At 41.4% G+C, this 26,490-nt stretch overlaps 1 protein-coding gene and 1 long non-coding RNA gene across 7 annotated transcripts in view; one reads left to right on the top strand and one right to left on the bottom strand.

Moving 5' to 3' along the window:
- glceb (glucuronic acid epimerase b) overlaps window positions 1–11,965 on the bottom strand; it is a 55,200-nt gene extending 43,235 nt beyond the window's left edge. For 2 of the 6 annotated variants that reach the window (XM_055661452.1, XM_055661451.1), the window contains exon 1: window positions 11,688–11,965. Coding sequence is in view for 1 of the 6 variants with exons in the window: in XM_055661450.1 (XP_055517425.1) it covers window positions 11,143–11,144 (2 nt within the window). In the remaining 5 variants the exon portion in view is untranslated. Of the gene's footprint in view, window positions 1–10,876; window positions 11,032–11,142; window positions 11,418–11,687 lie in introns of those variants that run through there. The other 4 variants (XM_055661454.1, XM_055661453.1, XM_055661450.1 and 1 more) reach the window with 3 other exon arrangements.
- LOC129712751 (uncharacterized) lies at window positions 11,557–17,893 on the top strand. The gene is made up of 2 exons (XR_008726124.1): window positions 11,557–11,647; window positions 16,604–17,893. It is a non-coding gene; the product is annotated as an uncharacterized LOC129712751 (long non-coding RNA).
- The last annotated feature ends 8,597 nt before the right edge of the window (window positions 17,894–26,490 follow it).

The raw sequence follows: 26,490 nt of genomic DNA, 5'->3' as shown, positions 1-26,490 counted from the left end.
ACCATCCCACAAGATATACTATCTCCTTTTTGCACAGAGCTATCTTGATATTTCACACTGCCTGCCTGATGGACTTTTGGTCAAAGGTATGTTTCCTACAAAAGGCAAGTTACACGACACGATAGATTGAATTAATTGATCATATTACAACAAGAACAAGCCGATCATTTGCAATACAAGGGACATATTACAGCCTCAGCACATTGCAACATATGGTGTTTGCATAGTCCAGCCATATTGGATACATATGCCCCACCATCTTTTCTCTGGAGACCCATTCTGAAGTGGCAGACAGAACGATAGATGGGTCATGTGACGGAGGAGACATAGTGGAAGAATACGCGCCATACCAGTTTCATGTGCAGTAATACCAAGAGCACCTCACAGCTGGTGAGCAGGTTTTTGTCTACTGTCAAGCGGGAACACCACTTCCATATTCTCAACTTTCACTTTGGTTATTAAATCCAGCTAATTCATATCAGATTCCCAACAAATATTCAGATTTAATGCTGAAGGAAATGGAGTAAAATCTGCAGGCCAGTCGCCAAAGAATATTGTCTCACTCTTGGTACAATTGACTTGGACTCACCTTGGGCTGTGTACCAATGACTGCGTAAAGCAGTTATAAGCATTTCCCGATTCCTTTCCAAAACCAATTGCAAGGACCCAATGCAATGTCATAAATGATCAGAACAGGATCCTTCTTAATTCCTATGCCTGTTACCCACACATCATATTTACCATTCATTTGAAAGAGCATCACAGTTCCAATAAAGATCTCAGAATAAACACCATAACTTAGATACAACTTAATTTTTAAAGAGAAACCCTATTCTTCTTTTGCAGGCGTTTCAGATTTTTCACCTTTGCTGGAATAGAATTCTGTTTCCAAGTGCAGAGTGGGTCTATTTTTAATCCATAATTATAACTCTCAGGCTGTCACAGGTTTGTGATAATGTGCCCACAAGGTCTTTGGTAACTGTGAAATTGAGATATTTTATTCCCTGTACACCTGATCTCCACTTTAGCACTCAAAATGTGGTAAGAAAGAGTCACGCAGCAAGAGAATAGTTACTAAAGATAGCAGTTTCTTCAGCTACCAGTGACAATACACAGAATTATACATGACAGTTAGGGAAGCTGCTGTCTGATTGTTCACGGCCACATCAACTCACCTGTACCTGCTAGCAATGGTGTAATGCTGCAGCAGTTATCCAAAATCTTTTTGCCAGATATTTTCTTGCACACTGTTCTTAAGAGATACTTTGCTTGGCTACTCAAATTCCCACATCTAACGGCACATTTCTGATATCGCAAATCCCCATCCCCAAGGTTAAACAGGACTAAAATACCAATGACACAATTCTAATTTTTTAATTAATCATTTTGGGGGAAATGGTTAACTTTCAAAAATTATTCAAAGATGGATCTCTTACAATGCAAAGCAAGTATTAATTTATAACACCTCAAGTGCTATCATTTGACAATAAACCTGAAGCTTTGGCAAACTGTTGATGTGTATTGTTGATGCCAGGATCAACTGACATGTAACATCACATCAAACTATTCAATACTCATTTGGAATCAGTTTATGCCGTGCCTTGTAATGAAAAAGTACAAATTGTTTGACGAGTAAAATAACACAAATGCAAGAAATTGCTAATTTGATAAAAAAGTTTATCAAATTATACTCCACATTAGCCTCATATGAAGAATGCTACTTGGCTAAACTACAGGACAAATGGCATCCACAGAAAAAAATCCTTCCTTAGCAACAAAGTCAGACAGCATCTGCAGAATGAGAAAACAAAAATCAATATTTCTGGCAATTCAGATTACCCGAAATGTTGCATCTTTTTGCCCCACAAATGCTGTTAGACAAAGTGTTTTCTGCACCTTGTTTTATTCCCAATTTCAAGGATTGGGGGTATTCTACCGTATCCTCACAACACTGTTAATGAAAGTGCAATGTAACAGATGGGGACGGACAGGGGTGATTGGTGCAGGTAAGTGGCTCACCTCCTGTGACCTTGGAGGGACTCTGGGGGGGTTCCAAGGTTAGCTGTGGGAGGCGAGGGATGGCATGTTTGCAGGTTGGTGTGTCTGCATAGTGGGCTGCTGGAAGCTGTTAAAGCCGCGGGAATTGCTTGCATCAGGCGCTGCTCGAGGCCACAAGAGGTCAGAAGGGTGTGTGGATTGGCCACGGCTTGCAGTAGTACGTCGTGCCAGTCGAGGACACCATCATCATTGCAAGGCTTGGCCAACCATAGCAACTTCAACACAGTGCTGCCGCCAAGACAAACGGGTCGTTAAGCCCAAGCTAAGACTAGATTTTTAAGAACTTCGAAACTTGAAAGATACAATAAAGCATCTGAAACGTGGCGACTCATGTACTGCCTCACTGTAATCTACTATTCCTACATTCTTGTACTTGGGTTTTACTGTGCTTATGTATAGCAAGATTTTACTGAATTGTATGCAAAAAGAATTTCACTGTACATAAGTACATGTGACAATAAAGTATAATTGAAAGATAATGAATTGAAAGACGAGTTGAAAATCGGCTTTACACCATGACAGTTAAATAGAAAATATTCAGCAGGTTACACTGATCAAATTTCCCGATCTGCACAATGCTTGCAGTATTTTCGGTTTTTGGTTGGATTTCCAACATTTGTAGCTTTTTGATTATCAATTAAAATGTTAACCTTAACAGCAGAAGAATCTCTGAAATAGAGCCATGGAATTGTTTTGACGAGAATTGTCACGAAAAAAAGCAGAGAAAAAAAATGTGCATATTGGATTCATGTCACGGCGATATGGATTGGAATATTTCAAGAATATTATTTTACTGGCAATATATTACTGATTCAAACCAAGACTCCAACAGTACTAGATTTGAATTAGAATGGGCCATCTGAATCAATATTTGAGAAAAATGGATATGGAGGCAAGACCCAAGAAAACATTTGGTTCACTTTCATTTTTCTTACCTCTATAAAAAAAGGTCCATTAAAAGATTATCGACCAATTTTATTAGCAAACAAATTGAATAACTGGCAATCCAACACATCTAAGCTTTAACTGAACTTGCAATTCTGTTACACTATTCCAATAATTTAGTACAAAAGCAGGAAAGATAATCTCCCATCTTAAAAGTTTGAAAACGGATTAAATTACTGAACTAGATATTCTACCTCCATCACAAACAAACTTAAATCCACAAAGCACTCAAATAACAGATTTGATAAGATGCATATGAACAAACAAAACAATGGCATTATTAAATAAATATGGCATTGCACTCACTGTTCCCTTTCTCTATATGCATCTCCCCTGCCAAAATAAAAATAACTGGTAACCAAACATAAATAACAATAAGTTCATATTTACTCTAATGTAAAACTGTCACACACAGAAGTGACTCTATATCAACCTATTGCGTAGAAAGAGTGACAATATACAACTTAATGAAAATTCATACCAGATTAGGAATTACCATCACCTTGTGAATGGTACACAGCAGACATGGTGCATTAAAATCATAAATGTGAAATGTAGACATATGACTGTGGTGAAACTGCTCAAATGCAAGGATGTATAATCTGAAGCACTCAAAATATTTTATACAATAAATTATACATCTACATACACCTGGAGCCTTCAAGACTTACAAAGTTTGGACAAATCTTGACGACAATTTGTTCCTTAATTTTAGTTCTCCTGCTTACTTCCATTTAAGCAGTGTAATAGTATTGTTCGATGTACAACTTCATCCTTTTTCTAAAGCTTCTTATTGGAAGATCAATCAGGTATCAAAACGTTACATTAAATTTAATCCGCTTACTCGAGAATTTCAGATTCATACTGGCAGGTCACCTTCTTGTGATAGTAAAGAGAATTATTCCTTTGGGAAGGAGATAGATAGATAGACACGCACACACATATATAGTATATTTATTGTGGCGTCAGCTGATAGACAGACCACTTACGGTCGAACCCTCATCATTGGTTACGAGAGCTGTCGCGTGACGTCATGGGTTAAAGGGAGTGTCTTGCTACATAAGCATATCGACAGGTAGCTGAGCTCGAGACAACATCCTCGTTCAGCTACAGCAGCAATGACAATTATGTTAGTTGACCAAACTTGCATGTAAAACCTGAATAAAGCAACTGTTTATTCAGACAGCTACAAACCGTCTGAAGAAGGGTTTCGACCTGAAACGTTGCCTATTTCCTTCACTCCATAGATGCTGCCTCACGCGCTGAGTTTCTCCAGCATGTTTGTCTACCTTTGTTTATGCACCACGTTTGGTGCGGCTACATTGGTGACCCCGATGATCCAAATTTGGGATTTAGGATTTCTCCCGACTCGCGCAGCCTCGAGACACCTGATGTCTGCAGCCGCCAACCCGGCCCTACAGTAAGGTATGCCGCAGGCCGCCGGGGTCAAGGGGTGCGGTCTGGGACACGCGTGACTGCCGCCAATCTCTCCCACATGCCCTGCCCGGAGCCGACCACAATTACGGATTCTTCTGTGCAGAATGCTACTTTTCAGTCCAGAAAGAGAACTGCAAGCTTCTAATTGCCTCTCACTTCAGTTCTCCATCCTCTTCTCATTCTGACCTCTTCGCTTCCTTGTTTTACTCCAACAGTGTCCAATGCAAACTTGAGGAGCAGCAACTAATCCTTTATCTTATTATATTGCAACCCTCCAGCAGCATATTAAATTATTAGGCAACATCTCCGGAGAGAAGGAATGGGCGATGTTTTAGGTCTAGACCCTTCTTCAGACTGATGTCAGGGGAGTGGGCATGACAAAGATAGAATGTAGTTGGAGACAGTAAGACTGGTGGGGAGAACTGGGGAGGGGATGGAGAGAGAGGGAAAGCAACGGCTATTTGAAGTTAGAGAAGTCAATGTTCATGTCGCTGGGGTGTAAGCTACCCAACCAAAATATGAGGTGCTGTTCCTCCAATTAGCACTGGGCCTCGCTGACAATGGAGGCCCAGGACAGGAATGTCAGATTGGGAATGGGAGGGAGAGTTGAAGCACTGAGCAACCAGGAGATGAGGTAGGGTTAAGGTGGACTGAGCGGAGGTGTTCAGCGAAATGATCGGCAAGCTGTGCTTGGTCTAGCCCATGTACAGAAGGTGACACCTGGAACAGCGGATACAGTAGATGAGGTTGGAAGAGGTGCAAGTGAACCTCTGCCTCATTTGGAAAGATTGGTGGTCCCAATTCCCCGACATCAGTCTGAAGCAAGGTCTCAACCCGAAACGTCGACTATTCCTTCTCTTCCGAGATGCTGCATGTCCCACGAGTTACTCCAGCATTTTGTGTCTACCTTCGATTTAAACCAGCATCTGCAGTTCTTTCCTACATATTAAATTATTAGCTATAGATAACCACCCTTGCCCCTCCCACTCCACAGTTGCAACAGTATCTCTGTTTCAATGCGTTTCCTTCTATTTCTAGCTGGGGCTTTTTTTTTTTAAAGCAATTATCAACTTTGTTCTGCACCCTATCACAGGCACCATTTCTGCCTCTATCCACAATCAAAGACTCGTTTTCTCAGTTTTGCTGTTCCGATGAATGGTGTTTGACTAGAAAAGTAAACTTTGCTCAAGTTGTAAGTGCTTTCAGGATTGCGTGTTTTGGATTTCCAGCAACTGCATTATCTTTTCTACTCTAGTTCCCTCTCTCGTCCTAAATATGAGCATTACATTTACTACATTCCAATCAGCTGGCAGTGTTCCAGGTCCAAGGAATCTTAGAAGATGATCACTAATGCATCCACATATTCAGTAGCCATTTTTTTTTACAACAATGGGATGCAGGCCATAGCTCCAGGGCATTTATCATATTTTAATTCCCTTAATTTATCTATTTTCCCTTTGATGATATTAATAACGAAGTCCCTCACTATCATTAGATAACAAATTTCCCTCCATCTCTACTAGTAACGTCCTCCACAGAGGTGACAGACGGAATTTTTTTTAATGCTGGAGTAATTTTTTTACTTGCCATTGTAATTTCACTCACTCATCTCCAAAATGTTTGCTGCTCTATTTTAAATAAATGTATAACTATGCATGGTAGAACGACTTTTGTATTTCTTGCTAATGTACTTTCAGTCAACCTTCACCCTTTATGATACTTTTTAGTTGATTGTTACGTGTAATCATTCTTTTACATTTTATACCAAGAAAGGTTAGAGCATTTCAACTATACTAATGACTCCACTTAATGTGAGAACATATAATAGTCTCAAAGCATTTCTTCCTGCTTGAACCTGCCTTTGCTAATCCTGTAATGATAATAGCAGATTTTAAAAGTGACATTATAAGAAATGGTTGCCGTGGTAGTCTGGCGCGTCGATCTCTACAAAGCTGAGGCCATGCGCCAACTCTCGGACACTTCCTCCTACTTACCCTTGGACCATGACCCCACTGACGAGCACCAGGCCACCATATCTAACACCATCAACGACTTCATCAATTCCCACGCCCTGCCCCACCAAGCTTCCAACCTCATCGTTCCCCAGCCCCACACGGCCCGTTTTTACCTTCTCCCCAAAATCCACAAACCCGGCTGCCCCGTCAAACCCATTGTCTCTGCTTGTTCGTGCCCCACCGAACTCATCTCCACATACCTCGACTCCATACTATCCCCCTTGGTCAAATCCCTTCCCACTTATGTTCTAGACACCTCAGACACTTTCTGCCGCCTCCGCGCATTCCACTCTCTAGGCCCTCACCCCCTCATCTTCGCCATGGATGTCCAGTCACTCTACACCTCCATCCCCCACCAGGATGGCCTCAAAGCCCTCCGGTTCTTCCTCGACCAGAGGAGCAACCGATACCCAGCCACTGACACCCTCCTCCGCCTAGCGGAGTTGGTCCTCACCCTCAACAACTTTACGTTTGACTGCTCCCATTTCCTCCAAACACAAGGCGTAGCTATGGGCACACGCATGGGCCCCAGCTATGCCTGCCTCTTTGTCGGGTACGTTGAACAATCCTTGTTCAATACGTACCAGGGCCCCATCCCCGACCTCTACCTCTGTTACATTGACGACTGCTTTGGGGCCACCTCCGGCACCCACACACAACTGACTGACTTCATCCACCACCACCAACTTCCATCCGGCACTCCAATACACCTGGACCATTTCCGACACTTCCCTACCATTCCTTGACCTCACCATCTCCATCGCAGGGGACAGACCTCTGACCGACATACACCACAAACCAACTGACTCACATGGCTATCTGGACTACACGTCTTCCCACCCTGTCCCCTGTAAAGACTCCATTCCCTACTCCCAATTCCTCCGCCTACGCCGCATCTGTTCCCAGGATGAGACTTCCACACCAGGGCATTGGAAATGTCCTCGTTCTTCAGGGAACGGGGATTCCCTTCCACCACCATAGATGAGGCTTGCACCAGGGTCTCATCCATACCCCGCAACACTGCTCTCTCTCCCCATCCCCGCACTCGCAACAAGGGCAGAGTCCCCCTAGTCCTCACCCGTCACCCCACCAGCCGGCAAATACAACAAATAATCCTCCGCCATTTACGCCACCTCCAACGTGACCCCACCACTCGCCACATCTTCCCATCTCCCCCTATGTCTTCCTTCCGCAAAGGCCGCTCAGTCCGCAACTTCCTTGTCAATTCTTCCCTTCCCTCCCATCCCCTCCTCTGGCACTTTCCGTTGCAACCGCAAGAAATGCCTGTCCCTTCACCTCCCCCCTTGACTCCATTCAAGGACCCAAGCAGTTGTTCCAGATGCGACAAAGGTTCACCTGTATCTCCTCCAACCTCATCTACTGCATCCGCTGCTCTAGATGTTAGCTGATTTACATCGGGGAGACTAAGCGGAGGGTGGGCGATCATTTCGCCGAACACCTCCGCTCAGTCCGCAATAACCTACCTGAACTCCCGGTGGCTCAGCACTTCAACTCCCCCTCCCATTCCCAATCCGACCTCTCCGTCCTGAGTCCCCTCCATTGCCAGAGTGAGCAACACCGGAAATTGGAGGAACAGCACCTCATATTCCTCCTGGGTTGCTTGCATCCGGGGGGCATGAAAGTTGAATTCTCCCAGTTTTGCTAGCCCCCCCGCCCTCGGGCTCCTCCTCCTCCTCTCGCCTTTTTCTTTCCTTCTACCCCTCCCCCCCACCAGTCTGAAGAAGGGTTTTGGCCCGAAACGTCGCCTATTTCCTTCGCTCCATAGATGCTGCTGTACCCGCTGAGTTTCTCCAGCATTTTTGTGTACTTGCCTACTTTCAATGACTGGTGTACCATGACACCCAGGTCTCGTTGCATCTCCCCTTTTTCCTAATTGGCCACCATTTAGATAACAGTCTACTTTCCTGTTTTTGCCACCAAAGTGGATAACCTCACATTTATCCACATTAGACTGCATCTGCCATGCATTTGCCCACTCACTCAGCCTATCCAAGTCACCTTGCAGCCTCCTAGCATCCTCCTCACAGCTAACACTGCCCCCCAGCTTCGTGTCATCCGCAAACTTGGAGATGTTACATTCAATTCCCTCGTCCAAATCATTAATATATATTGTAAATAGCTGGGGTCCCAGCTCCGAGCCTCGCGGTACCCCACTAGTCACTCCCTGCCATTCTGAAAAGGACCAGTTTATTCATACTCTTTGCTTCCTGTTTGCTAGCCAGTTCTCTATCCACATCAATACTGAACCCCCAATACCGTGTGCTTTAAGTTTGTATACTAATCTCTTTAGAAGGATATTGGCATGTTTCTGTGCCATACAACTATGAATCTAATAATACAATAGTATGCAAAACAAACGGGTAACATGACACCGGCAAAAATCAACCAATTCATTCCACATGCTTGCACTATCTAGCAACATCCTGAATGCCATAATTTATATCACAGCAGATGTCGACAGATGTTAACTATTTTTACAGTCGCATATTGCAACAATTATCAGTGATCACATAACCAAATACACTCAGGCAATCGTCATGTTCGTTTCTAACCTCTCTGCACCCACACCAGAAACAAATTTTCTAACCCCAACACCTCCTGAATTCTCTGAAAGTAATTTCTGGTACTATCCTCAAAAAGTACTTAAAAGGAAGCAAATTCAATTTGTTCTGCCCACATTTCTATTTATTTTTATTCAGCATAATCCTTGCCACAGTCTTATGCATTCAAATATCACATTATAAACACCCATTGCCCTCAGTTGAGTTTGGTATGTAGAGAAAAAAAAAGTACTTGTATCCATGTGAAAAATAATATAGGAACACCATCAGAAAAAAATATCATCATTTTAGAACTATCCCTATATTAATTCCAAAATGTGTTCTTTTGAAATCTGCAAATGTAAATAGCAACTCAGACACAGTTATGCACACAGTTTAGTTCAAATTATTGCTCTGCTTTATCTCCGCAATATACAGATCACATGTCAAATCTGCAGTCTAATAGCTTGTACTATATCAAAAAGCAAATCCAAAGTGTATCCTGTAAAGCACACTAACTTAAAATCTACTTAATTTGAAAGAAATTGTTCATAATCCTTAGTAGAATTTCAACCAACAGGACTTTGGACAATACATTTTGACGATTCATCAACTAACTAACCGTGAAGTCAGGCCGGGCCGGGGGTGGGGGGGGGGGGGGGGGGGGGGGGGGGGGGGGGGGAGCTGGTATTGAGGTTGTAATGCCTAATATATGGCAAGTTCAAAACTTAACATTTGATCGAGGGATCATGATTGAATTATCCATTAGGAACAGTAAGCAATTAGCTGTCATATTGTCCTGCATTTCAAGCCCTGCAAATCCCTCATGTTCATATTAAATTAATATCTAAACAGTTGCATGGTTAATGTGGTACAATGAACAGAAATAAATAATCAATTTCAAATCAAGAATAACAGCATGTCATTTTTCAACTTTAAAAAGTCTGTTTTCCCTTTCCTTTTGGTCTTCTCCAAAACAAATCAAATAAACACTCATTAGATTTAGTCACAAAACCAAAATATGCACAATGAAACAAGATGCCTTCAAAATAAATCATATATTTTCCCAGAAATAAGTTAAAAACACTTACTATGGTCAGGTCCCTTATCAGGCAAATGTTAAAATCGATTTGATGTAACTGCATGATCCCCATGTAGACTATTCCACACCCTGCATCACAACAGTATTTCCCAAAGACATTTCTATAATCTACTCGAGAAGATCCACTGAAATAAATGCCGAAATACAGTACCAATATACATCTCGTCAAATTCCCTAACTGATATTGTCCAAACAACCAACAGATATCTCACCCACCTGAAAATATGTATTGTACAATCCCCCATCTTAGCACAAATCATGATAAATAACATTGTATCAATGAGTGTTTTGTCAAAATGCAAACTATAAAGTAACCATATAGTTATGCCTTAGTGCAACACCAATGACATTATTCAGAACTCAATGTCAACAAATTCCACCGATTACAAAAACATTTTTTTTACAACATTCTATTATAAACAAAAAACGTTAACAAGCGTTGGAATCCCGGCAGCAACTTTCGAGTGCTCAATCTTCATTCTTGGAGAATGGGAGACTTTAAACTTGGGCTCTTAAAACAGTTTAAATTATGGTGTGCCCGTTTTGGTCTTGACCACAATCAAAGTGTGTCAAGAAGCCGATATTTTAAATCACATTTGAAGGCACACAAGTTCGTTCTACAGCATACTTTATCTTACAGATTTCCGATGACACATCGGGTGAGATAACAAACAGAAGACTCTGAAGTTACTATTTGGCAAGATAATATTGTTTCTTAAAAAAAAGCAAACAAAAAAAACTGCTCTCAAATTACATACCTGTTACTTCCTTGCTAAATGTCTATATCATCATATGATTTGCCACAAGATAACGAACTTGAAATGTTGGTGTTCAACATGAACCATCTTAAAATCTAATTCCTTTTCACCAGATAAGCCAAGCGTAGCAGTTAAATACACATAGGCTGCGCTCGGGAGAAAAATGGAAAGAAAAACACTACAAGTGGGCGAATGTTGAACTGCTGGTTTGCAGAGAAACTGGTTCAGAGGTATTTTCAATTTTTTTTTAAAAGCAAATATCTTACATTGCAGTTCCACAGGATGTGTTCGACCATCACAACAGTATCAATGGAATTTTGACACCAAGTGGTTTGTTTTACTTCAGGTTTTCCTTCCGGGCGCACAAGTGCAGGAATATTGGCGGAATGTTAAAATTCGTAGGAGTACAAAAGGAGGTATCCGCACACAGGAAACAGCAGGATGGCCGAGGCTGCCAACTCTACGTGGGTTGCCAACCGAGCGGGCGGGCGAGCGAGCAGGAACAAGCTCGCCTGCCAACTGCACCCACAGGCATCCCAGCATGGGGGGGGGAGGGGAAGGGAGGAAGCACGCATGCGCATTGCCCATTCCTCCCCCCCCGCGGCCGGTTAATGGACAGCCGAGCGGCCAATCAGCGGGCACAGACCCCCCCCCTGACCGCGTCACGCACCCGCTCAGCCAATGGGAGTCGGCAAAAGGGGCGGGACATGAGCGGTCGCGGCGCGGGCTCGTCGGACGCCAACGGCCGCCGGTAAACCGCACCAAGAGTAGGTAAGGCCGATAGAAGTAACCGCACCTCATGCACACCCACCTGGACCGAAGGGAATCCGATAGGAAAGTCCTTTTTTAAAATTTATCTCGTTTGGAAAGAAATGCAGGCGTATCAAATCAAACGCCGCCTTTGATTATATGTCGCGGTACAGGCACATTTCTCCTCACGGGTAGAGTTTCTAAGGGGAGACGAGATGTGCTCACACAGCCGCCGGCTTTCTCGGAGTTTTTATTTAATCCACAAGCCGCTGCTATTCGACCGAACTTGACGAACGGCCGGTGTCGCGCGGCGCGGCGCGGGGGTTGATTGACAGGAGCCAAGGGGAGGGGCTAGGCTGAGCCAATCAAGTGCGTGTGGGTGGGCGGGGTCGGTCGACCACGGGGTGGGGCTAGAGCGCACGCCGTCTGTCAATCACGCCCCCCCCCCCCCCCCCCCACTCCCGGCGGCAGGCAGGTGGCGCAGACATGGTGCCCATTGCAGCATGTGCAGAAGATGCTACCAGTGCAAGAGAAGAAATAATCATTGCTGTATGTCCAGATGATGCGTGGAAAGGAGAAAAAAGATGCTGCATTTTCTGGGTTGATGTATACCTGAAAAGCTCGGGCTATCCTTGATCGGATTTTTCTGGATTTACATTGCACTAAACGTTATTCCCTTATCATGTGTCTATACACTGTAAGTGGCTGGAGTGTAATCATGTACTGTCTTTCTGATGACTGGATAGCATGCAACAAAAGCTTGAAAAACAGAAAACATACATGGCTAGACACAAAATGCTGGAGTAACTCAGCGAAACAGCAAGCATCTCCCAAGAGATGTGATGTTTTGGGCCGATACCCTTCTTCAGACTGACTCAACCCAAACGTCACCCTTTCCTTCTCTCCAGAGATGCTGCCTGTCCTGCTGAGTTACTGCAGCATTTTGTGTCTATCTTCGGTGTAAACCAGCATCTGCGGTTCCTTCAAAGGTCTGTTTATTGTCACGTGTACCAATTAAGGTACAGTGATACTCGAATTACTGCAGTTCCTTCCTAAACATAAGTGGCGACTCTTTGCGTTCTTTGTGTATCGTATGCAAAAACAAACATTTCACAGTACCTTGGTACATGTGACAATAAAATATCATAGTCATGTCATTAGACAATAGGTGCAGGAGAAGGCCATTCGAGCCAGCACCGCCATACAATGTGATCATGGCTGATCATCCCCAATCAGCACCCCGTTCCTGCCTTCTCCCCATATCCCCTGACTCCGCTATTTTTAAGAGCACTATCTAGCTCTCTCTTGAAAGCATCCAGAGAACCCGCCTTCACCACCCACTGAGGCAGAGAATTCCACAGACTCACCACTCTGTGAGAAAAAGTGTTTCCTCGTCTCCTTTCTAAATGGCTTACTCCTTATTCTTAAACTGTGGCCCCTGGTTCTGGACGCACCCAACATCGGGAACATGTTTCCTGCCTCTAGTGTGTCCAAACCCTTAACAATCTTATATGTTTAAATCAGATAGCCTCTCATCCTTCTAAACTCCAGAGTGTACAAACCCAGCTGCTCCATTCTCTCAGCATATGACAGTCCCGCCATCCCGGGAATTAACCTTGTAAATCTATGCTGCACTCCCTCAATAGCAAGAATGTACTTCCTCAAATTAGGGGACCAAAACTGCACACAATACTCCAGGTGTGGTCTCACTAGGGCTCTGTACAACTGCAGAAGGACCTCTTTGCTCCCACATTCGATTCCTCTTGTTATAAAGGCCAACATGCCATTTGCTTTCTTCACTGCCTGCTGTACCTGCATGCTTACTTTCATAGACTGATGTACAAGGACCCCCAGATCCCATTGTACTTCCCCTTTTCCCAACTTGATGCCATTTAGATAGTAATCTGCCTTCCTGTTTTTGCTACCAAAATGGATAACCTCACATTTATCTGCATTAAACTTCATCTGCCATGCATCTGCCCACACGCCCAACCTGTCCAAGTCACCCTGCACTCTCATGGCATCCTCCTCACAGTTCACACTGCCACCCAGCTTTGTGTCATCTGCAAATTTACTAATGTTATTTTGAATCCCTTCATCCATTCATTGTTTCGCAATCACAGCAAGTACCATTCAACACCATTGTGCCAGAGCTACTGCACTCCAAACTTTCAAAGTTGACTGCCCGAACCCCTTTGTCGGTGGATCACCAGCTTCCTGACAGACAAGAAGCAGCATGTGAGGCTGGGAAAGCAATTCTCGGACCCACAGACCCTCAATGGGAGCACCGCAAGGTGTGATCCCATTGTGATGTCATAGCTGCAACTGCCAGCACTGAAGTGTTGAAGTGATTATTAAAGAGGATTTAATAAACCTAAAAATGTGATAACTTGTGAAATATAACGTCAATCTGAACGAAACTTGATACAAACAACCACAGGTCAATGGTGAGTAAGGTGGTGCAAAACCTTTTGCGCTATTGTGTACCCCTTTGGCATAGTTCCTTGCGATCGCAGGCATGCAGACAGACAGACAGATGTCCAAACATGACGAGAGTTTTAGAGATAGATAGATAGATAGATAGATAGATAGATAGATAGATAGATAGATAGATAGATAGATAGATAGATAGATAGATAGATATGATAGATAGAGCATGAACATTCTCTGTTTCAATCACACTCTGTTACCCTCTTCTTGCTTTCACATTGTCTCTGCTGCCAATTTCCACCCTGCTGTCAGCTTCACATGGTCCGTCTTCTCTTTCTCAAGGTATAGGCTGGCAGCCAACACCTACAAGCCTACTGACACCCACAACTAGCATAACCATGCTTCCTTTCATTCTGTTTTAAAATAAGGATGATATTACATTCCCCCCACTCACGTGTCAGGCAGATTTGACAGATTAATGTTTAATAAAGATGAGTAATGACAGATGGTGTGCCAAGAAGCACATTGATTTTTATGAAGTGATGAGCCAGTTGGACCAAATGGCCTTTCATCATTGAGAATATATAACTATTAAGATATTTGAACAGCAACAAATTAACTTAAGATAATAAATCATTAACCAGTGACATTCTCTTGTGTCGATTTTAAATCTATTTCTTTCTTCACAGATGCTGGCTGACTTCAGCACAGTTCAAATTTATGCATCTGCAGTATTTTGCTTTTTTTTACCAACATGCTTTCCTTCGGTTTGTTTAGAATTGACTGACCATTAGCAATGCTAAGGGAATGTAGTAAAGACACAGAGATGCTATTCTTAAGACAAAGCATTAACCTGATCATTGGAGTGGAAGTAAAGATTCCATCAGCATTGTTCAAAGAGTAGATAATTATCCTACCTAACATTTCTCCTTCAACAGAAAAACGATTAATTGATTATCTCGTCTAATTTGCCCTTTGTGAACCTTATGTGCAAATTAATAGTTGTGTTCACTTGCAGAACAACAGTGATTTCTGTTCAAAAACATCTTATTGTTTGAATATACTTTGTGACTCTATTTTTGCTGTTTTTAGCTACTTTTTTGAATACTTAGATATAGTTAACAGGTTATATGAATAGAAAATAGATACATTTTGCATCTGTGCCATGGAAGTATATTTCAGATCGATGAGATTTTGTTAGAACAAAGTACACAAAAAGATTTACGTAGCTCCTTCCATAGCCCCAAGACTATAGCATTTCACAACTGCAATTGACTTTCGAAGTGCAGTCACACTTTTCATGGTGGAAACTCAGCAAAGTCCCATAAGGAGCAATGCTATTGAATAATGTGCTTTAATAATGTTGGAGAACTTCTCTGCTCTTGAATAATGTCTTGTAAACTGTTATGTTTACTTGAGGGAGAATAGGATTTCAATCTAATATTTCAGAGCTGAATTCCTAGGTCTGTCATTGGTGTATCAACCTTGATAATGAGTTAAAGCTTTGATGATGGGACTTGAGATCAAAACCTTCAGACTTGGTGACAACTGCTACCAATGTGCCACAGTGAATATTATCTGGATATTACAACCACTATAGTTGGAAGAGTTGTGCATTTCCCTCCACAGAAACTGCCTGACCTGTTAAGTTTCTCCAGCAATTTATTTTTTGTTCAAGATCCCAGGTCCTGCTGCCTTTTGTGCCTTTTGGTCTTGTCTATCTTTGCAAAATAAAAACATGCCATTGTCCCTCAGGCTATGGGGTGCAATAACATGAGTACAAAGATGCTTGAAGTAGAACTTTACACTGCGATGCCTGAAACAATGAATTAAAAATGTCATAACAAGAAACTTTCTAAACTCTTACAGTTTTAGTTATTGGTTTTTAATTATCATATGTACCGAAACAGAACACTGAAATTCTTAGTTGCATCAGCACAACAGGTTTGTAAACACAATACACAATGGATAACCTTATAAACAACAAACAAATCCAAAAAAAATTAATAAACTTTAAAAAACCTAATATAATACAAAACAAAGCCTGAAGTGCAACCAATTCAGTTCATAGTTCTAAGTTGGTGTTTGTAGTGTTCAATTGCCTGATCATTGCGGGGAAAAAGCTGTTCCTGAATGATGTCACAGTTTACAGATTCCTATAACTTCTTCCCGATGGCAGGAGTGAAATGAGAGGATGGCTAGGGTGCTGTGGGTCCTTGATTCCTTGATGATGCTGGCTGCCTTTTTGAGACAGTTCTTCTTATCTCTGATAAATGTTTGGAGAGGTAAGAGGAGGCTCCCTGTGAAAGACATTGGCCATTTGGGCCGAAAAATATATATTATTTATGTAGATTGTAAGCATAAAAATAAGTGGTACACTTTGTGGGTGGCCCTCGAGGGAATTTTAATTGTCTTATTTATAACAGTCATGGCAGTGGGACAACCTACTCATTAGAAATTAATAATTTAAACATTTTGATATGGTTATGTGGCTCAAATGTTAATTGTGTTTTGCAATTAATGGCCACTGTTTGGATTTCCCTGCAGCTCTGGAGACCCAATGGCTGAAAGGAAATGAGAACAGCCGAATCTCTTACCAACGTGTTTTTCCACCAATGCCTATGGACAGAAGGAGTTCTTCGCCACAGCCATCAGACTATTAAACTCAACTGAAACAAATCTCTGAACATTAATAGACCATTATCTGTTTATTTGCACTTTACCTGCTTATTTATTGATGTGTATATATATTTATATAATGGTATATAGACACACATATGTTCTGTATTCATGCCTACTATATTCTGTTGTGCTTAAGCAAAGTAAGAATTTCATTGTCCTATCTGGGACACATGGCAATAAACTCTCTTGACTTGACTTGAGTAGGAATGCTTCCCCGGGCCACAGTCCAAGCATTCTGCATCTTTTTGCTGTCTATTTTATGTATGTTCCTTGCATCTCCCACCACAGCCCATTACTTATGATCCTACCTCTCAGGTAAGGTTTAGAGGGATGTGGGGAGGTGGAACTAGTGTAGATGAGGCATCTTGTTTGGCATAGGCAAGTTGGGCTGAGGGCCTGTTTCTGTGCTATATCACTCGATGATCAATCCAAGCTCTTGCCTTCATAATGCCTCCTTATGCAGGCGTTCCTGTCCAACTGTCATCCGATCTCTCAACCTGGCTGATTGCAGGCAGGAAATGAGTCCAAAAAATGTGAACTAGGTTTTGTAGTTAAATTAAGGATTACATACCTACTCAATAGGAAGAACTCTCCCGACTTCTTCTTATTAGACTCTGGTGGGAAATTCCTTGACATGGAAATATATTTTCCTTCTAAACATTAATTACTCGATCCACCTTTGATCTTGTCTCTTCTGAGATCTTCAGTGATGAGCACATATCATTCAGTCAAACTTTAAAGACAAACCAGTAGCGTCATTTGCAAACATACAAACAGTACATGTACAATTCTGCAGTAGACACAAAATGCTGGAGAAACTCAGTGGGTCAGGCAGCATCTCTGGAGAGAAGGAATGGGTGACGTTTTTTGGGTCGAGACCCTTCTTCAGCACAGAAATGTCACCCATTCCTTCTCTCCAGAGATGCTGCCTGTCCTGCTGATTTACTCCAGCATATTGTGTCTACCTTTGATTTAAATAAGCATCTGCAGTTCTTTCCTACACATCCTGTACAATTCTGCAGTCTGTAGATTAAGGAAGTGAGATACATCAAATAACTGAAAGTTGTTTGAAGTGGAAATACTCTGAAATGTCAGACAGTACCTAAATGAGTAATGTCATGTTAGAGGATCAAATAAAAAAATAGTTTAAACGCATTTGAAATATTGACTGTTTTCAAAGTATTCTCATGGATAGTCATAAAATGGAGGAGCTATGAGAAAATAAATCAAGCGATGCAATCAGGACAGCAAGCAGGTTCTGTATAGTCCACCTTTGATCAGCCATATCTCGAATACTCCTGTAGGACCGGGGTAAAGCTTAATACCCTTGGCTGAGTGATTTCCTGTGTAACACCTTTTAAAGCTTTATATATGGTCTTGAAAATTCAAGTCTGAGAGCAACAGAACGATCATTGCATTTTCGATTGAGGCATTGGCAACTATACTTACATAACTTAATGCCATCCAGATTGAAACAGTCTAATTGATTATCACCCTTGTCACTATAAATTGTATCCCCTTCAGCACCAACGCACTTCAGCTACAGTAGCTACCTGATGAAGAATTATTATAAAATTTAACGTGGCACTTTTCCAATTGCAAAGACGAACAGTAAGATTGTGAGAACACAAAGATTGTAACCATTTTGTCTTGCACATATATTGCCCTACTTAATTATTGCCTGTTCCCCAAGATTCCTTTTTTTTTTAACAAGTTTCAACCTAACATTAGTGAACGTAGTCAAATTTGCAAAAGTGCTGGTTCCAAACAAATTCACTCTTATTTTCAGAGGCACAAAACGGCTGTATGGGAAGTATGCCTTGACAGGCACATATATTATCCATATAAAAATATTAATTATTTGATCCATCTTTGATCTTGTCACTTCTGAGACATCTTCAGTGATGAGCACACGTCATTGCAATACGTTGCTGTTCTAGGATGTGCTTTACTGGGCAGAGTGGAGACACTGACACTAATAATGCACCTGAACTCCAAGCACTTGATGCTAACATCGTGTATTTAAATGGAAATTTATTCTGTTTCCCACCGATGAGTTCTCGCAAATTAAAGTGGACAATGTTAATAAACATACACATGCCGTCTTTGTATTTTCATTTTTGTGTTGCATTATATTTCAGTGAAATGAAATCATCTGAGAATTAATTATACACCAGAAAAATAACACAACTGAATATAGCTATTGGAATTGGTTTATTTGACAAGTGTACCAAGAATTGTTTTGCATGCTATCCAAGCAAACCATACCATACATAACAGGTTGTGCAAAATAGGGTGTTACGGCTACAGAGAAAATGCAGATTTAAAAAATCTGCAATGAGGTAGATTGGAAACTCGTGAATACATCATTAGTATATGAAAGGTGCATTGAAGACTCTGATAATAGCAAGGAAGAATCTGTTTGTGAATCTGGCGGTACGTGCTTTTGAGCGTTTGCATTGTCTGCCCGACAGGAGAAGGGAGAAGAGTGAATGATCGGGGTATGAGTGGTTGTTGATTATGTTGGCTGCTTTCCCAAGGCAGTGTGAAGTATAGATAGAGTCGATGGGTGAAGTTGATTTGTGATGGGCTGGGCTGAGAGCACAGCTCTCTGCGCTTCATTGTGATCTTGCACAGAGCAGTTGCCACACCAACCTGTGATGCAGAAGGATAGGGTGCTATCCATGGTGCATTTGCAGAAATTGATGAGCCATTGGAGACATGCCAAATTTCCTTAGATTTATGAGAACGTGTTGGTGTGTTTTGTTGACCGTAGCATTGATGTGTTTGGACCAGGTCAAATTATTGATGATATTGACACCTAGGAACCTGAAGCTATTGACCATCTCAATTTTAGTGGAGACTAGGTGTGTACTCCACCATGCTTCCTGAAGTCGATAACCAGCTCCTTTCTTTAGCTGACATTGAGGAAGGTTATTGACTTGACACCATATTACTAAGCTCTCTATCTCCTTCCTATACTCTGCCTTGGCATTGTTCAAGATCCTGCCCACTATGGTTAACCTGCATATACATACATGACCTTGTCAAATTTCCTCCTCAAATGCTTCTTATAGAATTAAATGTTCCCATAATTGATATTTCTTTAATGCAATAAGGTATACTGAAGAAGGGTCCCGACCCGAAACGTCACCCGTTCCTTCTCTCTAGAAATGGTGCCTCTCCTGCTGAATTACTCCAGCTTTTTGTGTATCTAAGGTGTACCAATTGTTATTTGAGCAAATGCAACACAAGACTAAGTACAGCCATAAATACATGCTAGTCTGGTGATGTTTCAATGAGAGCAATTAGCTGAGAGTGAGAGATCTTATTCCTTGAATATTGCCATACAATCTTCAAATCTAGCTGAACCACTGTTCAATACAGCCTTTGATTTATTATTTGGTCAGGAGGGTGATATTTTTGACAAGGTAGTTCTGCAATAATGTGTTCATTAAGATATTTCAAAAATGCAGAATACTTCATGACAAATTATGACAATAATCAAAATTACTGAATTCTGGTGAGGGATTTTGTTGACATGTAAATTGCAAGATTCAGTTGTGGATTTCATATTAATGGTTTTCTAAACCATAGTAAATTGCAGAGTCCATATTCTTCACTTGCACAATATTAAATATTTATACACAATCCCCAGCACACACTGGGCATGTGGAAGTCATTTCAATTTGCCTGCTATATGAATTAAACAGTTCATTTTCCTATGCTACAATGATGACTGCACTTCAAAAGAAGTACTTAATTAACTCTAAAACTCCTTGGGAGATCCTGAAAAGGACATGTGTGACACCTATATACTTGCAAGTTCTTCTAACTTTTTATCTTTTTAGTTTAGGGATACAGAGCGGAAACAGGCCCTTCGGCCCACCGACCAGCGATCCCCGCACATTAACACTATTCTGTACACACTAGGGACAATTTACACTTATACCAAACCTGTTTGTCTTTGGAGTGTGGGAAGAAACTGAAGATCTCAGAGAAAACTTATGCGGTCACAGGGAGAACGTACAAACTCTGTATAGACAGCACCCGTAGTCTGGATAGAACCCGGGTCTCCGGCGCAGCAAGCCCACCGTGCTGTGTTCATTTTAAATTCAAATCACATCAACCACTGACTATGCCTAAATAATCATATTTCAGGTATCTATATATGTAGGAAAGAACTGCAGATGCTGATTTAAATCGAAGATAAACACAAAATGCTGGAGTAACTCAGCCGGACAGGCAGCATCTCTAGAGAAGGAATGGGTAACGTTTCGGGTCGAGACCTTTCTTTAGACTAGGATTCTAGGAATCACATGGAATTGAGCTTTCTATCTTATTAATAATTTTTGAAAGCCGTGGTTACTGCTTAGTGTTCTGCGTGATTTCAATGTTAAAAGCTGTGGATGTGTTAAAATGGGACCAATCGGCTGACTAGAAATGTTCACGCTTAGACTGGTTAGACTGTTACAGTTACAAAAATATGTGAAAATATGCAGCTGCAAAGCATAATTTCATTGCTATTTGTTCTTGGTGTTTTCAATTCATAAGGTCATATGGTTATGAGTGATAGGATCAGAATTAGGCCATTCGGCCCATCAAGTCCACTCCGCCATTCAATCATTGCTCGTCTATCTCCCTCCTAACCTCATTCTTCTCCCCATAACCTTTGACACCTGTACTAATCAAGAAATTGCATCAGAATTTAATTGATACATAATTTCATTATTAATAAAATTCTACAAACATTTGCCCTAAATAAATCATCTGATTATGGTAGAGCTATACAAATTAGGAAGATTAGAAGTTCCATTCCTAAATCTTCAATGAGGATCTTAGTGAAGACATAAACTGGCATACTTGATACCCCAATAAGAGGGGAAAAATCAACAAAAATTCTTCATCAGGATTATATATTTTAGACAAGCATTTTATGAGTATTTTCTTTCACCGATTTTCTGTAAAATCCATGCATAAAGATGCTCCCGCCAAACTCAGATCTCTGAAACTGCCTACTGCGAAGCCACACATCACCTCCTGCAGTGTCTAGTACAGGCACGTGCCGTCAGGGTGGGCAAGGTAGGCACTGCTGCCCTGACTAAAATTATAAAATGATAATTATTACACATAAATAGTAAAGGCACGAGAGAATTATGCCTACCTAAAGAGATCGATCTCTTAGGTAGGCATAATTCTCCGTGCCTTTCATGCGCAGTACATGTAATACGGTAGTACATGTAATGCTTCAAGCCGTCAATTTCAAGCAGAGCTGAAGGCAGCTGAAATTTTGCCTTTGCAGCATGGACTGTGTACTGCCCATGTGTAGCACAAGCGGCTGTAAAGTGGGAAGTGGTTGTAAAAGGACAGCGCCGTTGGGGGAGTTCCTTTCACAGCATGTGGGGAGTCTGACCAGCGGTAAAGTTGCGGGAGGGCAGGAGCGTTGAAAAGGAGGGGGTCGGGGATCATGCCAGAGCAACCAGCTCAAGAGCGGGTCAGCGGGCGATGGATAACAGGACAGCGGGCGGGGGGCTTACTCCATGTGTCAGTGTGAGTAACCTCAATTGGTCCCTTGTTCGCGCTGACACAGGAGTGTCCACTGCCCGCTGTCCTGTTATGCATCGCCTGCTGATCCACTCCGCTCTATGATCTTTGCTCTTGGGCTGGTCCCCTCACTGTTCAGACGGGGAGCACTGCCAGAGGTGAGCGGGCTGGCAGAAGGCGCTGAGGTTCAGCGGCCGCTCGCAGCCACCCGAGCTGCTTCCCTCCCCGGCCACAATGCTGTGGCTCCGCGCCGCGGCAGCGGTAAGTGAGTGAGTTGCTGGCATGATCCCCGAACCCCTCCTCAACGCTCCTGCCCTCCCCGCCACGTTACCCCTGGCCAGACTCACCACATGCTGTGAAAGGAACTCTCCCCCCAATTGATCCCTTGAACTAGTATTGTCATTCAATAAGATCACAACTGATTCAACTTGCTCCCGTTTTCCCCACCATCTCTCCACCTGCCGTCACCCTCCACCCCCCACCCATTCAGTAATTCAGAATGAAGGAGATTTGGAAGCCTTGGGCACATTAAATTGTTACTTTCTTTATTTTTATTCTTTATTTTTACGGAGAGTAGAACAATCTGCACAAGCGTGGTTTAAGATTTTTTAAAAAGCCGACTGACTGCCTTCCCTGAGTAATTACTCATGGCACGTGCCTGGTCTAGTATTAGTGATTATTGGATTGGGCTTCCTGATCTCCATTCCTCTCTTAGGTCGGTACCCTGATATCATTTTGAATAAGATCATTGTTTGTAAATGTTCAGGTATTTACCCAATTCAATTTTTTTTACAAAGATAACGATTTAGCTGGTCCCATGTTTCGAGCTAAGCAATAAAGAAAAGGAAGTCTGGCTGGTTCTTTCCCCCTTTAACATTGTTGGAAGTCTCCCAAATGATACTTAACAAGATAATCGAACTCAACACAAGCTACTGTCTGCAAGTCAAATATCTTAGTCAGCTGAACCGACATGGAAACATTTCCTTAAACATGAGACTACAAGTCTGAAGTTTAAGCACCATGCACAAACAGGAACAAAAATACACCCCAGATTTATGTTATTTATATCTTGTATTAGAATTTGAATGTGTGCTAAATCTAATAGTTTTGGTGTCATAAAGCTGATCCACATATATATTAGCGCTGAATCTAACATATTAACACTTTATGAGTCAGCATTAAAGTATATGAAATTAATGTATCAGATGTAAATTTATAGCATTGGCTCCAAACTATTATAGATTAGTGATAGGAATGAAAGCAATGCATCAACCTAATTAAGACATAATCCTAATTAGAATTCTAGCATTTATTATAAGGGCTGAGTAGACTTTTGAAAGGCAAATAATGCATTTTGCAGAGTACTAGGATGCGCTTCCTTATTGAGAAATGATTATCCCACGCCCTTTGCAAACTAACATTAATACAAGTTAGCCATCGTTTGAATTCTGTGATCATTTAAAGTTAAATAAATGTACGACAGTTAAGACAAAAAAATGCCGAGAAAATCCCTCTCTCTGACTACCAATACTTTGGATGCTAATTGGATCTATGCTTCAGAAGGTGAATTGACATCCCTTCTGATATTTTCCTTTATTTAGGTAGAGCCATTGTGCATTCACTAGATACTCTCCCAATTGCTCTACTTAAATAAAAACATTCTATATGACTTTGAAATTATACCGTACAATACTAGTGCATGAATACTTAGCAGATCTGTGGTTTCTCTACTACAGTATTTTAATAGAAGAAATCTAAAATGTGAATATCTTAATACATCAAATTAAACATCAGAGACATAACTTTTATACAGAGACATTGTACATTGCAGGGTGCACTTCTAAGCCCTTTAGGATTAATGGATAATTTGACCCGTCTTCTCAATCAATGGCATGCTATTTTGTCTGTCATCAATGCTATTCTCATTTTTAACAATCATAATGTTCATATGAATTGCATAGCACCAATGTTTCATGTCACCTAGTGACTAACTTTGATCCTGCAAAGTGACTGGAGTAACAGTGGTAATGGTGTTAACGTAAGGGGTAACCTTCAGTGCTACTTTTTGACTTTGTGTTTGAGTTCAGTGGGTGGATTAAATGAAGATCCAAAGACCACAAATTATATTTGAATCAATATCTTCATTAACTGTTAGTAATGGGTTACAATATTCTGAGTAGGCATTCCACCACTTGAGGCAAAAGCACTCAGAAATCTCCTTTCCAAAACTCCAATTACTTTCAACCATGACACCTAATAAGAAATATTATATTTCTGTGCTCCTGTCAAGAAATACCACTTGCAGTACGAGGGAGTCAGAATTAAAGCTACGATGTTTCCTTATCAACTCTGACTCATTGCCTGGACCACAGAAAGCTAAATTATGCTAACAAACATAAATCAGACTGTGTTACCTTGACTTTGTGGATCAAATGTATGAACTGAAGAGCTATTTTAGAGTAATATTTCTCATGCCATTACATCTTGACTCAGTTTATGCCAAAATGACCTTGTTACAAGTACGAATTTAAGATCAGTAGACAGATTGGGAATCTGCACCCTGGCTGATTTTCTCCTAACTTGCCTGCAGAGGTTAATTATAGACATTTCAGAATGTTGATGGTTTAGTTCTATCTATTCTGCCTGATTCAGTATCATCTTTATACATACTAATGGTAAAGCCAAGCCGAAGGTAAGGGAATTCCTGTATGCTGATGATGCTGCACTCATTGCCCAATGGAAGAAGGACTTTAGGTGTTGATGGACAGACTGTCTCATGCTTGCTATGAATACACAGTAACAATCAGCGTTAAAAAGACTCTTGTCATGGGTCAGGGCACACCACCTCCCCCCTGAAATTACCCTAAATACCACTCTTGGAGTCTGTCAACAAATCCACATTGCTACGAATGGGATAAAGTGTAATGATCTTTTGAAGACAGTTGCTGTTACGCCAGATCTTTTAATCTTGAAAAGCCATTTGGACAGTTACTGTGACTATATTTGCTTCCCATTTGTCAATTGTCGAGTGGCACAGTAGGATATCCTACCCTCCCAAACTGCCAGAAAAAAGCTATAGAAAATAAAATACTAACATGAAAATGAAGCACACAAAAAAGACAAAAAAAAGTTCCACTGCTTAATTGCATGAATCTTAATTCCACTTTGTACCACTTGCATTAATTTAATCTATCTTGCAGAATTAAAAAGTTATGTGCATAACCTATTGATGGATCCTCAGATTTATCTGTTTAATGGTGGACCTGCTCTTCTGATCTGACTGTCAGATCAATGAGATTTAGGACAGCTGACTGTACCATTTAGTGACATGCAGAAGTTAAAATGCAGCATGAAAAATTGATTGATTAATTTGAAGACTTATGAATCAACCAGGCTCACTGTCGCAGTGCCAAATTGATTCTGTCTTTTTAGTGCTTGTCATTTCCTGCTTAATTTCATTCGGTTGGCACTAGAGACCTTAATACAATTAAGACAGTTGTAAAATTAACAATCTTCAAAGAAATAAAAGGGGTTGCGGAGGGGAACAGAAATCAATCTCGCTTTGCAACCCATTAATGTAAGCATTTGCATTCTAAACATAATCAAGCAAAATGATAAAATGTTGAAAAGTAAGTACTTTTATGTTTTTTATGAACATCTTGTAGTTGAGTTCTCAGATAGACAATGATATTGATGATGCTGCTCAAGCAGGATCCAGTAAAGGCAAAAATATTGACAGCAATCAGCCAAAGACTAATTTAAAGTTTCTCTTAAGATGCTTTCATGTTTACTTTTATTAGTGGTAATAGTGCCACTTGCTTTCAAGATACGAGAATAGCACAGCCATAATAGTGGTATAGTAAATTTACAGATTTATTCAGTTGAATACTTAACTTTGACTGACTTTTGGACTCAGCATTCTCCCAGCTTCATGAGAATTGTGCCATAACATTGGATCTTCACAAAAAGCTTATATAAAGACACCAAGATTCAAGTCTGGCAACATAGTGGGCCTGTCTCACTTAGGAAGAAGAAAGGGAGAGGTGGAGCCAGTGGGCTGAGGGACAGATGAGAAGGGGATCTATCATCTATCCTCATCTATTGCATCTGCTGCTCTGGATGTCAGCTGCTCTACATCGTTGAGACCAAGCGCAGGCTTGGCGATCGCTTCGCCGAACACCTCAGCTCGGTTCGCAATAACCAACCTG

Source organism: Leucoraja erinacea, chromosome 33, assembly GCF_028641065.1.
Source record: "Leucoraja erinacea ecotype New England chromosome 33, Leri_hhj_1, whole genome shotgun sequence".
Lineage (NCBI taxonomy): Eukaryota > Metazoa > Chordata > Chondrichthyes > Rajiformes > Rajidae > Leucoraja > Leucoraja erinaceus.
This window is presented reverse-complemented; position numbering and strand designations above follow the sequence as displayed.